This window comes from Solanum stenotomum, chromosome 10 (genome assembly GCF_019186545.1).
Source record: "Solanum stenotomum isolate F172 chromosome 10, ASM1918654v1, whole genome shotgun sequence".
NCBI lineage: Eukaryota > Viridiplantae > Streptophyta > Magnoliopsida > Solanales > Solanaceae > Solanum > Solanum stenotomum.
Window position 1 is genome coordinate 31,602,019 of NC_064291.1, and position 15,301 is coordinate 31,617,319.

Consider the following 15,301-nt stretch of genomic DNA (forward strand, 5'->3'; position numbering starts at 1 on the left):
CGGGTTCGATTTCCCTTGGGTACAGAGTCGCCTTTGTTAGGGAGCGCTTTATCCCCCAATGTGGGACTTTCCGGCATGAATCCGAATTTAGTCGGGCTCCAATGTGGGTACCGGACACCGAATGGGAAACCAGGGGACTTTCCCGGCGTGAATCCGGATTTAGTCGGGCTCCAATGTGGGTACCCGACACCGAATGGGAAACCAAAACAAAAGAAAAAAGTATTAAAATTTATTGGTAAATTACCAACATAAATTCAATTTTACTAAAATTGAAAACCAATTACCAGTGTATCTTGAAAAGTTTACTATCAACATTTGTTACTATAAAACGGAATCGAATAATAAAGAAAAAAATTGTATTACCAATGGAATCGAATAATAAAGAAAAAAATTTACTAACTCCTTTTCAATTCGTTAGTAAAGGTACTAACGATATACTAACCAAAAATTAGTTGGTGAATTTACCAACGGAAATTTCAGGGCCATGTTTCAAAATTTTGTAACAACATCTTTGGGTGTTTACCAACTGATTTTTGGTTGGTAAGTTTACCAACAAATTAAAATCGGTTGGTAATATTTACCGACGCAACGGATTAATATAAGTTGGGATTTGGTTGGTAACTCAATTTGCCAACCAATTTAATCAATTTACCAACGAATTTTTTTGTTGGTAATTGGGGTTCCTTTTGTAGTGATAACTATTAACTATTTAGGAATTATGACAAAGAAGAATTGTTAAGAGTCGTGGAAAATCACAATAAAAACATTTATTCCTCTGTGAGTTTCCAATGGAAATGGACATCCACACTTCAATTGTAAATTACATACCAAACTAATACTTAAATTACAAATACAAATAATTGCAAGTATAAAATTGGGCAAACACATGTATATCAAGCCCTTTTTAGTCCTAGTGTAATAATCATATCTAAAAGCAGATTTAAAGAGTTGAAATGTATGATCATTCCAAGGAGGATATCTAAACCAAATGTCTGTAAGAAAGCTCCTTCTTGCAATTGCTTTCTCATGGCTAAATGTATCAAATGAAAATTTCTCATGGTATCTCCCAAAGCCACTTTGTCCTACTCCTCCAAATGGAAGTGTATCAATTGCATATTGCACTTGTAAATGTAGAAAGTCATCTTGATGATTAGTTTGGTCATTAAATTAGGGGTGTTAAATGGCCGGGTTGGATTGAAATTGGAGATATTAAAATTGATTGAAATAGAATTATGGTTGGGTTATGACCTGCTTAAATTAACTTCGGGCACAAAAGGGTTAAAAATTGGGTTGAGTCATGATCCACTTAATCTCAATAATTTTAACATATTGTTATTTACTTTTATAATCACAACTTGAAATTCAACTCAAAAAAATAAAATAAAAAGTTACAAATGGATAGTAAATCCTAGAAGATATAAATAGATAGCACTACAAGAAAAGTGTAAATTACATGGGGATTTTCCTGGGGATTAGTATGAAAATCCATAGGAAACTTATTTTCTTGCAAATTTTCATACTAATCCCCAGGAAAATCCCCATGTAATTCACATTTTTCTTGTAGTGTAGTAATTATACCTTGGGGCAATGCCGTCTCAATGCTTATAAAAATTAGGCATATGCCTTAGGCCCCCAATTTTAGGGTGCCTCTAATTTTTACCACGATAAATTATGTGTTAATTGTTTTTATAGAAAAAATTAATTATCTAAAGCAAATGTATTTTTCTTTTAAAAAATATATATTATTTTATTCTCCTTAACCTCAATCAAATAGAAGAAATCAAGAAAAATGTTGTTTTGTCTTCTTACATTCTCTTCACTAACTCTCGTGTTATAATTTTCTAGACTCCTTTTATACTATATGTAAGTTAGAGCTCTATCAAAAATATGAATCAATAGTAAAAATCATGTTTTGAATAAAGTGAATTACAAGTCTGTTTAGATTGACTTATTTCATGTGTTTTTAAACCAATAAAAAAAAGGTTTATAAACAGTTTGTCAACTTATTACTTATAGAATAATGTTAACAATTTATATAATAATTGCCTCAGCTAAAAGATTTTAGGCCTTTAATTGAAATTTCGCTTTAGGCCTCCAAATACGTTGAGCCGCCCCTGCCTTGGGGTCGTTTGGTTGGGAACAAGTTATCCCAGGATTAGTTATCCCAGGATTAGTTATCCTTGGATTAGCTATCCTGGGATAACTTATCTCACCATGTATATGGGATAACTTATCCCATCACTATAGTATAAATGATGGGATAAGTTATCCCAAACATGGCAACCAAACAAGATACAAAAAAATTAGTCTATCACTATTTAGTTTTATCCCTCACACCAAACGATCCCTAAATATAAGAATATACATTACACCAATGGAAATAAAAAGTCTTAAAAGTAGTTGAAATTGGAGATTTAATTGGACTCAATTGAAGATTCTTTTAAAATGGGTAAAGGCTTGAATGAGTTGAGATTGAGCCTAATTCAAATTATCTTGAGTCCAACCCATAAATTTTGGACAGATTACACGGATTAACTATATTTGGGTTCATTTTGACACCTCTACATTAAATCATAATGGAGATTGGTATTATGAAGAAAAATATTATTGAAAGGGGGTTCTAGAATTATTTTAAATGTAATTAATTTATTTTGGAGTGTCATGTTATATTTCTAATTCAAAATATAAAAATTCAAGTAAATTTATTTATTAGCTAATTTGGTCAAAGTTGAATGGCCTTTTATGTGGAAAAAAAATGGAAAGATGACTTTTGTGTAAAAAACATTACAAGTTCAATGACTGTTTATGTGATAAAAATAGAAAACTAATTTTTGTATGCTAAACTGAAAATTGAATGACCACCGATGAATTCGGACTATTAAATTGTCTTTTAATTGGTTATAAGCGCTAAAGTGTATTAAGCAAGAATTGAAGGGTTGCTTTTCTTATATAACAGTAAATTAACTTTTTTTTATGATGGAAGAGTGAAATAGCCCCCATTAGTTTGCATTAAGATTACAATATTTGATTATTAATGTATTTTGAATTTTTAAGATGTTGGCTCTAGATCTTGACATTAAATGATTATGACTATTTTTCAATATTATAATATGCTTAATTTATTTATTTTTAAGTATGATAAATAGATAATTCTAAGTAAAATATTAGAAAATATATAAAACTATTACTTCATTTAAAACAAATATTTGTGTTCACTAGTGAAGATGGTTTGTCGTGATAATGGCGGTGATGATTGATGTTTGTGGCTAGTAATGATATTGATGAACATAGTTGTGATGGTCGAGGTGTTCGGTGTTGTAGTGACAATGTGATAGAGGTTGTTGATAGTGGTGGTAATAATGGAATTGATTGATTTTAGTTGTTGACGGTGTTGATTTGGTGGTGATAGCTGAAGAATGTGTGGTGATTGACGATGATGTTGATTATAACTGACAGTAGTGCTAGTTGTGAGGACAGATGTCGTAAGTAATAGGGATTGACTTTGATTGTAGTGACTAGTAATTGAGAATAATAAAAATTTAATATGAAGGAAATAATGGCATAACTACTTAATAGGAAATTGCCAAAATTGTTTCATTAAAATTAACAAAGTTTGTCTAACTTGGGGTTTTTGGCTATTTTAACTCTTGAAATTATTTTGGTAAACTACGATAAATTTTAAGAAAAGGAATTTTCAACATTTTGAGACTTTTGACGTACTAATAAAGGAAAAAAGGAAACTTTAGAGATTCTTCTTCTTTTTTTTTTTTGGAACTTCAAAAGTACTTGGAAATTTATATGTCCAAAAGTACTATGCGTTGTTTCCTTAAATTCTATTCTAAGAAAGGCAAGAAAGCAATTAACTACTCCTATAAAAGCCTCAATTGAGAACCTCATAAGCTCATTCGTTCAAATTACTAGTATTCAGATTCAAACGTCTTAATTCTTTGTTAGTATTAAAGTGTATAGCTATGAATTTCTTCGGAAAAGCAATGTTGGTTATGTTGATGATGATGATGGCTGCTTTAGGATCCACCATGGCTACTGTATATCAAGTTGGTGATTCTTCAGGGTGGACATTCAACTACAATTACAATGAATGGACTTTTTTCAAGCAATTTGAAGCTGGTGATACCCTAGGTAAGATCTTTGTCATCGTTTTGGCTCCATCAATTTTAGTTACTTTATCTTGTCCTATTAATCTTTTCATAGAAACCGTTTATTTAATGATGTTCTTTACTATTTTACATTTTTAGAAGATTAATTTCGAACAATAAAAAAGGTATTAGTAAAAATTAGCCTTTGATTTATGTCCTTAATATATCTCAACAATTCACTTAATATGATGTGGATTTGAAAGAAAGGGAATTGAATTGAAATATATGTAGTAGTAAAAGTATGTAAAACTTTAAAAATAACATCAACGTGTGTTTTCATATATATAATGTAGAAGTAGAGGCTAGTTAGTTTAAATGTCCAATTTTTCGTATTATATCCTCAATTAAGACGCGCACATAATCAAAATAGTTTGATACATTGTTGAATAATTGTACAACCAAATTTTTAAACGCCAAACACATGCATTTAATAATTGAGAAACAAAGTTAGAATTTTAGATTTAAAAAAAAAACCTAAAATATGGGGATCAAAATTATTGAGTTATGCATATCTTTGTATGGAGTTTTCAACTACCATCCACAATTGAACAATGTGATGCAAGTTGACATAAACGACTACAACTCATGCACAGCTAGTAATCCACTTGCCACCTTCAACTCCGGCAGTGATTCAATTATCCTGAGACTACTTCTTCTTGTGTGGCATTCCTGGTCATTGTGCATCTGGACTCAAATTTCACATCAAATTAAAGTTAGTGCAACTACTCCTCCTACGACGACGAATAATCGCTATCCTGATCATTAATTTTCCTTCAACAAATCACTCTTTTGCAAGCACTACTGCTTATTCATTCAACATGCATGCATGTTATTTACATTGCTTCTTCTACCCATATTTTACACATTACACATTGGCTTCTCTTATGCCACGTAGGAGAATCTGTTAAAAATAATTGGAAAAGAAAATATAGAAAAGGATAGTCATTTTCTTAAGTATAAACTCTAAACTGTCCAAAGAAATAGTAATGTTAAAAATGCTCATAGATATCAAGGAAAACAGGATTGTTTTTGTGAGGAATCTTCAGGTATATATGATGTGCTGGAATTTTCATTAAGAGGATCCAAAATATGAAGAAATACACACAAAGAAAATTGAAAGAGATTCAACATCTACTATATATACGTAGAAATGATAGAAGCAAAAATAGGTTATTCAGAGAAAACATAAGAATATTAAATCTAGAAGATGGATATAGATATAATACTTAAATTATATTTACTATATTTTCCCTTGTGTAGATATGGCTAATACATATATAGGTATGTTAATTTTTTTTAGTTCTTTGTAATTGTACTGTGTTGCATGGAGATTAATACAATATATTTTTCACCAAAAAAGTATGAGTGACCCTAATTTGCCTCTTGTAATTGATATATCTATGTTAAAGATATTGATGCGTTCAAATCATGGGTTCACTTCTGACTATTAATGAACTAATACTTTTAGTGTGTAATAGTAATTATGTTGAAAACAATTCAGAACAACCAAGGGGGTACCAATTCTCAATTAGCTTGTAATTTTATCATATTATTATCTAGTAAGAGGAAATTGAACACGCAACAGATCAATAACATGTCTGCTTCTTTTGGAAGATAGTTTTTGTCATTTGAGCGGATTTCCCCACTGATCTATATAAGACTAGATGGGCAAAGCCTCGTGCATAGCATGACCGGCCAAAATATTGTTTAGTTTAGTTAAATATGTTGTAATTAACTAAAGATCAACCGTGCATACTTGCTCTTGAAAATATTACAGCACGGCTACAATGGTGACATCTAAAAAATTATATTCATCGTCTCTTAGTTAAAATTACACACTTCCAATGTTGGGATCTAGATACATCTTCTAAAGTTGATGCAAGTATTTTTTTTTATCATCTATCCGCTCCTCATTTGTGATCTCAAAATTCACGTTATATATAGGAGTTCTTGTATATTGTTCATAACTTTAGGAGGAGTATTTTACAAATGTAAATTTTTAGAGGTTGTAGCTCAATAACACCTAAGACATGAAAGTTTGAGAACATTGAAAAAAAGGGAATGAAACACATCTATAACTGGAAAAAAAAAATTAATAGTGGTATCAATTAATTAGCTACTTAATTCCTTTTATGTATAGTTGGCTAATGGCACATGTTGCCTCGCAGTCTTTGGCAATTCAGAGACAAAATCGATGGCTATCTCGTAACCACTTCTAAGAGTCCATACGGATAAGCATATAAAAAAATATCCACGAAGTAATTTCTCAGACAAAAAAAACATAAATAGGATATTCCGCATAAAGCTAAAAATAACTTTGCACTCTATATCTCATTCATTTGCAGAACATAAATATTTAGAAAATAAACAATGTATGGCTCCCATATAACCTACTTACCTACAATTTTTTGTTTCCCATACCTGGAAACATGAGATGGTCCATAAGACAATGACATAGAGTGGCAGTAACCTCAAGTCCTCAAGGAATTTATCCATAATGGGAATCAAGTTTACTATCATCTCACTTAGCATTATCTATTCAAATTATTATGTCACAACTCACAACTATGTATGAGCAGAACTCTTTTCCATAGTTAGGCATATATTCTACAGTGCTTTATTCATTTTTTTAGTTAATCTAAGTTAGAAATTAATGTGCATTCATGAAAAGTACTTACATCCCGAAAGAAACTAGAGCAGGATCACAAGAGTGTGTAGTGGATGAATCCATAATTCAACTCTCATTCACAGTATCAAGAGTTCTATGCTCCAAAATGGTAGAACCACACGAAGAATAGTTTGCATCATTGGATGGAAGTATATATAGAAGTAAATGATAGAAAATGAAAAAATCTGAAGAATAGAGGTATAAGGAGAGAACAAATTAAACCAAGTAACAATTACAAAAGATGTGGGTGAACACTTAACCTTTAGTTACTTGTACTGTTTTTTCGCTTTGTTCAGTGATATTGACATTTTGAAGATTCTAAGGTTTCCTTTATCCTACTAATCCTAAAGACGTTGCATTGCGCTCCTCTCAGGAAAAGAATTTGAAATATGAACTCTAGGATTGCTAAAATACCCTTGAGTCATGATTCCCATGGATTTGGTTGACACAACGCTTAAGGGGACAGTACTTATCAGTGGAGATTCATATTTCTTGATGTCTAATAACAGATCAAGTGTTTCTTTATCAAGTAGATATCTCATTTTTTCAGTCTTTACCTCCTTTTCCCAGTTAATACGATTCCCATGAGAAAACTTACTATGTTTCTTTGGTTGCACGGTACTCTTCCAAATCATTGCAGAGGCATGTAACTTGGATCTCTCGGGATGCACATTTTATATTCCATGTGATGAAGACATTATCCATTTGCCAATATCACATTTTTCACACCACCAATCCACGGGTGCATCTTCATAATAGCTCAGTACGCAATAGCTAATAGGAAGAGAAGCATAATTTTTAAAAACATGAAGAGGAATATGTATGCATAAAAGATACCAACCGTATTTAAGAGAACAATGTCACAACATGCTAATGAAAGAATCAACGTATCCTTTAGGTGGAACCCAGTACTCAATACCATTAGGATCTGAATGCCAGAAAGATTAGACAGTTAGAAGAGGTCTTTACTCTCCAAAAGAGATAATATCACTTCCATTTAGGCTTTTAGTTCTATTCCACTTTTCATCCCTATTTTAGATTCCAAAATAGGGAAGCAAAGCTGATAATCTAACTAGCAATTTCTCCGAGATGAGCAACCTCTTGTGTGAAAAGATCACCTTCTCCCTTAGAAATGACAAGTCAACCAAAAAAGAAGGGATTTGAGATTGGGACAATGTTAGAAGTTTACAAAGAACATAAATATGTCATAAGGTGATGAAGCAAGTATGGATACGAGAATCATGGCTTTCAGCTTGTCTGATTTCCCTTTCATTTTGAAATTCGAGAGAGAGAACTTACTAATGCACGTCGGCATTTTTATATTGATAGAAGGTAATAATTTCTTCTTGAAAATTAGTATCATCGCAAATTTCACATTTTTTTCTGCAAGTTCATAAAAAGAAAGACAAGAAATTTTGAATCAACATTTCCATATGAACGAAATAAAGATTGAGGAAACAAAATGTCATCAGTTACACAAAGGTAAATCATAATCATCAAAATCATGTTTTCATATTCATTTAGCTCACATGCTTATATATGTAATAAATCCCTGTTTTGTACTAGACACATATCCACTCCATTTTATAGGTATAAAACAAATTATTTTCCTAGAATATTTTTTGGTTACATCTCATTCAAATGGAAACACCTCCAGTACTCCTCCTTAAGAAGAACTTTAACAAGGTAAAGCACAGAGTGGTTCCACTTTACAATTTTAGATTGATATAGAAGTGTGTAATTTTCAAACATGATTACCATTTGTGGCCAGGTAGTAGGACAAATTGTGTAAAATTTCAACCTAATAAACTTGGAAATGATAGAGTTAATATCCCACATCACCTTATTTCTAGAATAAGAACCTCCGTGCAAGATGATGTTTCTCCACTTCCATGAAAATCATAAGATAATATTGAACATAACTTGAAAAACCACTCTCAACCTAATGTTACCTTATGCATTCCACCAATTTTTTCATAGTGTCTAATTTGGAATCCATGGGCTTAAGATCCCAGCTATCCTAGCACATGAATAATCTCAAATAAAAGCAACCACTTCCCTAGATAGGAAAAGGTGATCAATAATTTCCCTAACAACACTGACGCAAATGAGAAATGCTTTAATGATAATATGAACTTTATGCAATTCCGGACCTTTCAAACAAAAAATAAAATTTTGAAAGGAACCCTATATCTTCGTGTAGTCTTCTAAATAATCAACCCTACATTTGAATGTCTCCCAAGCTCATTTAACTGTGAACTTATCTGTGCTAGATTTAATACACGATGATTTATTCATTTAACCAAATTGCCTAACATATCTCATATTTAATCTGACATACTAGCAGTATTATTAGAAAAATGGTCCTGCATTCATCCAAAATTCCAAACATCTTTTTAAAGAAAATTATTAATATTATCAGTTAAAGTATAACAACCTTACACTTCTGTAAGAAAGGAAAATAAAGGACCAAGATTAATCAAATTATCAAACCATATATATACTATAGAAGATCCTCTTCTTAAACCAAACTTATCACGTGTGGAAAGTGATATTGCACTCCCTACTTGGAATCTAAAATTGATGAAATGATAGAATTCACAATAAAATCATAAATTTATAAGAAATTAAAAAAAAAAAGTACTTCTTTTTAACCTCTATGAAATAAGGATTGCATTTTTCCACCTTTACCGAGAAAAACCTATTGCAACGTGTATCGTGGAATTCATAGTCTAAAATAACTACTAAATGAAAATTATCATCCCCCACACTTTTTTGAACCATTACGATTTTATTAATATAATAAGATACTACTAGTATAAAATATGATTATGCTTTATTGAATAGAAAATAATCCTCGAAACATAAAATAGATGCACTTAATATACTTTATTTAGAATTAGAAATTACTTATTCCCTGTAATAATGGTAATATAGACTTATTAATCATCGTTAAACCTAGCATTTAATTAAACTTGGGCCTTTAATATTTTAAAAGGCACAAATTCAAATAGAAACTTGAGGATTTATACTTCAAACGATATGTAACAATAATGGTAATGTAGATATAATCCCCTCAATCATGGCTAAAACTAGTATTATTTTTTTTGGAGTTAAAACTAGTATTTAATTAAGTAAATTTAAAAAGTAACTTGGAGAAATATGCTTCCCCACCATATGTAACAACCATCCAAATACCTTCTATCAAACGATCCAAAGCGTAGAAATTATTCAAACAAAATTGTAGAATTTTCTTGATTTCTTTGTGTGCCTTTTCCTTTCAGACACTTTCTAGTTTCTCCACACTGTTGTCTTTTCCATATTATATTCTACATCTATATAGCCTTAATTTTATATTTTTTGCCAACACTATCTCTAAAGTCACATTTTTCCATTAAAACAACAGTCAATAAAAAATTATTATTTTTGTTTGAACCCCTTAAGAGCGAAATCAAGGATATGGTAAAGCTAGAATAGTTATTGTATGAGGTCAATACAATGCTAAACGCAGAGGCACATAATAGATTGATATGACTTTATGAGCTGTCCCGTAATAAAATCAGCATACCTTCTTGATTCCTTCTTTCATAACTTGAGCTCGAAGAAGGAAGAGATAAGAGGGCCCTATGAAAAATGTGGTCATAAACCCCTTCAAGTCGAATAACATTTATCTACGCTAGAATCCTGTTAAATTAGGTCTTAGCCCTAACTCACACCCCAAAAGCTAGCTCAAAGGGAGGAGGATTGCCCAAGCCTTATAAGGAGTCCACCTATCTCATTAACCACCGATGTGGGATTTTTGTCATTCTTTAACACCCCACCTCACGCCCAGTGCTTAGCATCTGGTGCGTGGGCAATTTTGATTTTGGGGCCCCAACATCGGGTGAGACGGGCCCTGCTCTGATACCATGTTAAATTAGGTCTTAGCCCTAACTCACACCCCAAAAGCTAGCTCAAAGGGAGGAGGATTGTCCAAGCCTTATAAGGAGTCCACCCATCTCATTAACCACCGATGTGGGATTTTTATCATTCTTTAACAAATCCGACCTAAGCTTCTTTCTTCTCTAATAATATTCTAGAAAGCGAAAAAAAAAAAAAAAATAGGAAGTAGAATATAAGTGCTAAAGTACCAGCTTCTACTCTTGTGAAAGGTGGCCTGACTTCTTTTCTATTTAGAAAGTGAAATTTACCTTCTAGTGGAGCAAGTTACTTCTTCTATGTAGTTTGTTAGTTATTGGATCGGAGCAGAAATTTTATATGTGCGCACCCAAAGGCGGCAGCAGCATGTTTCCCTTTGTCATAAAGAAAAATTGAAATTTATTGGTTGAAACTTTGGTGCAAAAATTTGAAGGAAACGGCATGTAAAGTACTAGGTAAATGGTGTATTTTCGTTGTCAATCACGTGGTTGATTTCGAAAATATAGTTAGGCAAAGACACTTTTGCATTCATGATGAAGCTTCCTCATTACGTAGAAGGAAACATACAAAGAGGCTGCTTTCCACCATCCAATTTAAGTGACCTTAATCCTAACGTCTCCCGTGTTGGAGAAAAGGACAAATACATATGTAGTAATTGACCCCAACAGATGCCAAAGGTCGCTATAATTCCACCTTAATGTCATGTCATGTCATGTCTGTCATTCATTGTATTTGAACATTTTTCAAGAAACTAATTTCTAGAGATCAAACACAAAGATATACAACCTAACTTTTTTTTCTTTTTTTTTTATTGAATAAAAGACACAAGTACAAACTAACATTTCCACAAGTACAAAACGAGGTTACATTTGGGAGTTAAAGAACAAGAGAGGCCTGCAAAACTAAGGCTTGGTAAAAAGAAAAAACAACCCCAGAGGGTTGTCATAGCAGTAAAGGAACTTGCTGCCATGGCCAAAGCCCATGAAAGAGAGGCATCTATACCTACTACTGCCCAAAAGCAACCATAAGAACAACACACAAACATAACCCAACCATCACGAGTTGAAAGGTTCAACAACGTGAAAGACTCGGTAAAACTACAAGTTCACACACATAAAACACCAAGACAATATTGAAAAGCTTCTACCGCTGCAAGATTTGGTAATCAATGCAAGGGTAGAAGCTAAAAACTAGTGACAACAAGGACTAGGACTAGGACCAGACATGAATCTCTTAATCCAAAAACTCAGCATTTGTATCTCAGGGAAGTATGGTTGGAAAAACAGGAAACAAATTTCCCATAAACAGCTTTAGTGAAGAAGCTGCAAAAAAAGAGAACCAACCACATCCCTGGAAAAAGGAGCCGAGATACTGGACTATTAGAAGACCCAAGATCATGGCCCAAAAAACTTTATGCTAACACTAACAAAGAAAGACTAGTTAAACTTCCTTACTAAGCTCCATCTTCAAAGGAGCTCAACTTGTAAGTTACATTCATTCTTAAACCCTGTGCACTTAAGAAAGGATATCACACCTCCAGAGTTGTTCCAAGAGAAGATCAACACAGCTGCTACTGACCCCATTGCAGTGCTGGATGTTTAAGCCCATAAGTGTCTGCCCCAACTTCTGCAGAAAGGGTACACTTTTGTCCGAAAGCATAGAGCAACCCGACAATGAGAGGATCTGCAAATTAAGTCGCACTGTACTGGCCAAAGATGCAATACCTGAATCAGTTATTCCACACTTTGAAATATCAAGTTCCTTGAGCAACCAACAGTTGTTGGAAATTGCAAACAAGGTCGCATCAGTAACATATCGACACTCATCAACATTAAGAGACTCGAGACTTCCCCCATGCAACTCAGTTATGAATGAAACTGATCTGTCTGTAACATTAACACATCCGCTTAGATTCACCTTGACCAAACCAGCTTCACAGCTCTGAACAAGAGGGAAAAGACCCTCATCAGTTACTTCAAGAAGGCCACTCAACTCCAAATGAGTCAATTTGGGGCACAGCCTACCCACTATGGCCAGCGTAGCATTACCAACTCCAGGGCAGTTGCGAATAGACAAAGACTGCAGTGAGTTGCAAGGTAGCACAGATGGAAATCGACAGGCTAACTCTTTAACACCAAAGCAATTCACCATGGACAGAACCTTTAACTTCTTACCACAGCTCAAAAGAACACCAACAAACCCAGCCTGGGTGATCCTGTGGCATTCTTCTAATTGGAGGTTCTCTAGTGCAACTGAACCTTTGGCAAAAGCAACCAAGCCATTATCTGACAGGATTGTACATTTTCGCAGGCAGAACAGCTTCAAGTTTGGACAACCTTTACCAAGAGCTTCAAGTCCCAAATCAGTAACTCCATGGCAAGCAGTTATAGCAAGCGACCTCAGCTTCTGCAAACCTTGGCCATTACCCATGACCCAAAATCCTCTCTCATTTATGTTTTGAAGACCAATAAGGACTACGTCAGTCACGGCAATGCCATAATGTCCAATAACAGCAAGGGAGATGTCACTGATGTTCAATGCGTAAAGTTTCACCTTTGTCAAAACATGACCAGCAGATGAAAAGAGACTTGCAATTCCTTGATCTCCAATGAGTGGGCAGTTTTTGAGAGACACAAACTTCAACTTCGGGCAAAAACGACCTACAGCTTGAAGAGTTTCATTTCCAATCTTTGAACAAGATTCTATCGTTAGAGAGGTCAAATTAGGACAATTCTTTGCGATAGCCATCAAAGACAGATCAGTAATTGCAGGGCATTGGCATAGATCAAGCTTCTCTAAGAGATGACATCCCTGAGCAATCTCAATTAAACCTTCATCACTAACAGAAGATACATTCCAGAGAGAAAGAGCCCTAAGAGAAGGACAACCTCGAGCAATAGCCTTAAGGCCAGTATCAGTCACACCACGGATTGGGTTGCTTCCCCGAATAGAAAGCTTCCCTAACCCTCCATGGCTTGGAGTTCCAACAGCAATAGCAGCAAGTCGGACATCTGTTGCTTTCTTTCCATCAAGGCACCTGGAAAGATGACCCTCTCCTTCAATATCTTGAGATTCAGCATCAGCAACTTCTGCACCATTAGAGTCCAATACCTCACCCTTCTTGACACAGTCCACGGGCTTAACAAGGGCGATTTGGATAGATCTTTCCTCGGTCTCCAAAGATGGATTGAGATCTGAGATGACTGTTTCATCCCCGCGGATGCTGCTTAAAAGCATAAGCCAGCGTTTGGAAACGCAAGCAGAGGCACTCCTCTCTTTGCCATCAGAAAGGCGCCTCAATACCTCAAAAAGGCATTCATCAGGTAGGACATCAATGGAAGACAACTTCTGCTTCTTTTCAGTGAAAACAAAAGGGACCGCAACACGAGACCTCTTGCAAGGAGGAAAATAGACATCCACATGATTCCTAAGGGACAGAAATAGACTGGATTCCTTGGGACTTGGGTACACAGCCCCACCATGGTAAAAAGCATCATCACCTGAAATCCAGAATATGGTAAAGAACATCAGCCAAAGATCACAATTGAGACCAAACAAATCTTGAGAAAGGCCAAACCCACTTCACATACAAGTCTTATCAGATCCAGATTTAGAGCATATATCACAGAAATACAAGATACTCCATATGCCAGGTTAATCAGTTTTGAAGAGTTCTATGAAGAAATATTTCAGTCAAACATGGAAAAAAATTTAATTGATTTTCAACATAAATATCCATCAATGAATTTTCCAGTCATTATTGACCATTTTTTTCCTAGTTTAGCATATCATTAACAAAATATATGGAATTTTGAACTAGTAAAGGAAAAACAAGAGAGATTCAATTGTATCATATCTAGATAGATCAAAGTAAAAAATCACACTTAGGCTAAAATCAAGGATCCAGATGTAGAAACCCCACTAGTCTCAAAGAGAAAGTTACATAAAATTAATAACAGATGAACTCAAAAAGAAAAAACCTAAAATCTAAAACACTGGAGAAAAAAACAATAATTAAGATAAAGATTGAATTTTTAAGCAAAACCCAGATAAGGATGAAGATCATACCACTAAAATTGAAGACTTTAGACATGAGTATGGTTGAAAAACACTGGGGAAGTAGAATCTGCACTGTCCAGGACCAAAAAACCCTCTATGGAGAGCAAAAATTGACAGATCAACCAAAAGAAACACAATTAAAAGAGCTTGAACAACTGATTGCATCAGAAAATCAGGTAGCAAGAGATCATTTGGAAACCCTATAGAATAGGGCAAAAAGAGAGAGAAAAAAGAGGTAGAAGGAGGATGAGGTACAAAACAATGAGGTTTGTGTGTGGGTGGTGCTGTCTTCTATCTATATTTTTGTTTGTGTAAAGTGGGGTTAACATTTTCTATTTTTTATTTATATTTTATTATTAGGAAAGAGAGAAGAAAAAGTATCTAATTCAGGTACAATGAACCAAATCTATAAATGATCTTGACATGATGCTATGTTCAATGTTTCTTGCATTTATTTTATTATTTTAATGGTGGAAAATATTCATTTTATATAACACAA

At 33.7% G+C, this 15,301-nt stretch overlaps 1 protein-coding gene across 1 annotated transcript; it reads right to left on the reverse strand.

The window, feature by feature from the left end:
• Positions 1-11,575: 11,575 nt before the first annotated feature.
• LOC125841187 (EIN3-binding F-box protein 1-like) lies at positions 11,576-15,088 on the reverse strand. Its single transcript, XM_049520262.1, has 2 exons — positions 14,812-15,088; positions 11,576-14,243 (listed from the first exon to the last, which is right to left on the reverse strand). The coding sequence occupies exons 1-2, from the start codon at positions 14,834-14,836 to the stop codon at positions 12,259-12,261; spliced, it is 2,010 nt and encodes a 669-aa protein (XP_049376219.1). The 5' UTR covers positions 14,837-15,088; the 3' UTR covers positions 11,576-12,258.
• Positions 15,089-15,301: the final 213 nt, after the last annotated feature.

Excerpts from the sequence above, each read along its gene's own strand:
- LOC125841187 (XM_049520262.1), bottom strand. The coding sequence starts at position 14,836 with ATGTCTAAAGTCTTCAATTTTAGTG. Across the intron at positions 14,244-14,811 it reads TAAAGTCTTCAATTTTAGTG|GTGATGATGCTTTTTACCAT; the intron begins GTATGATCTTCA and ends TCTGGATTTCAG.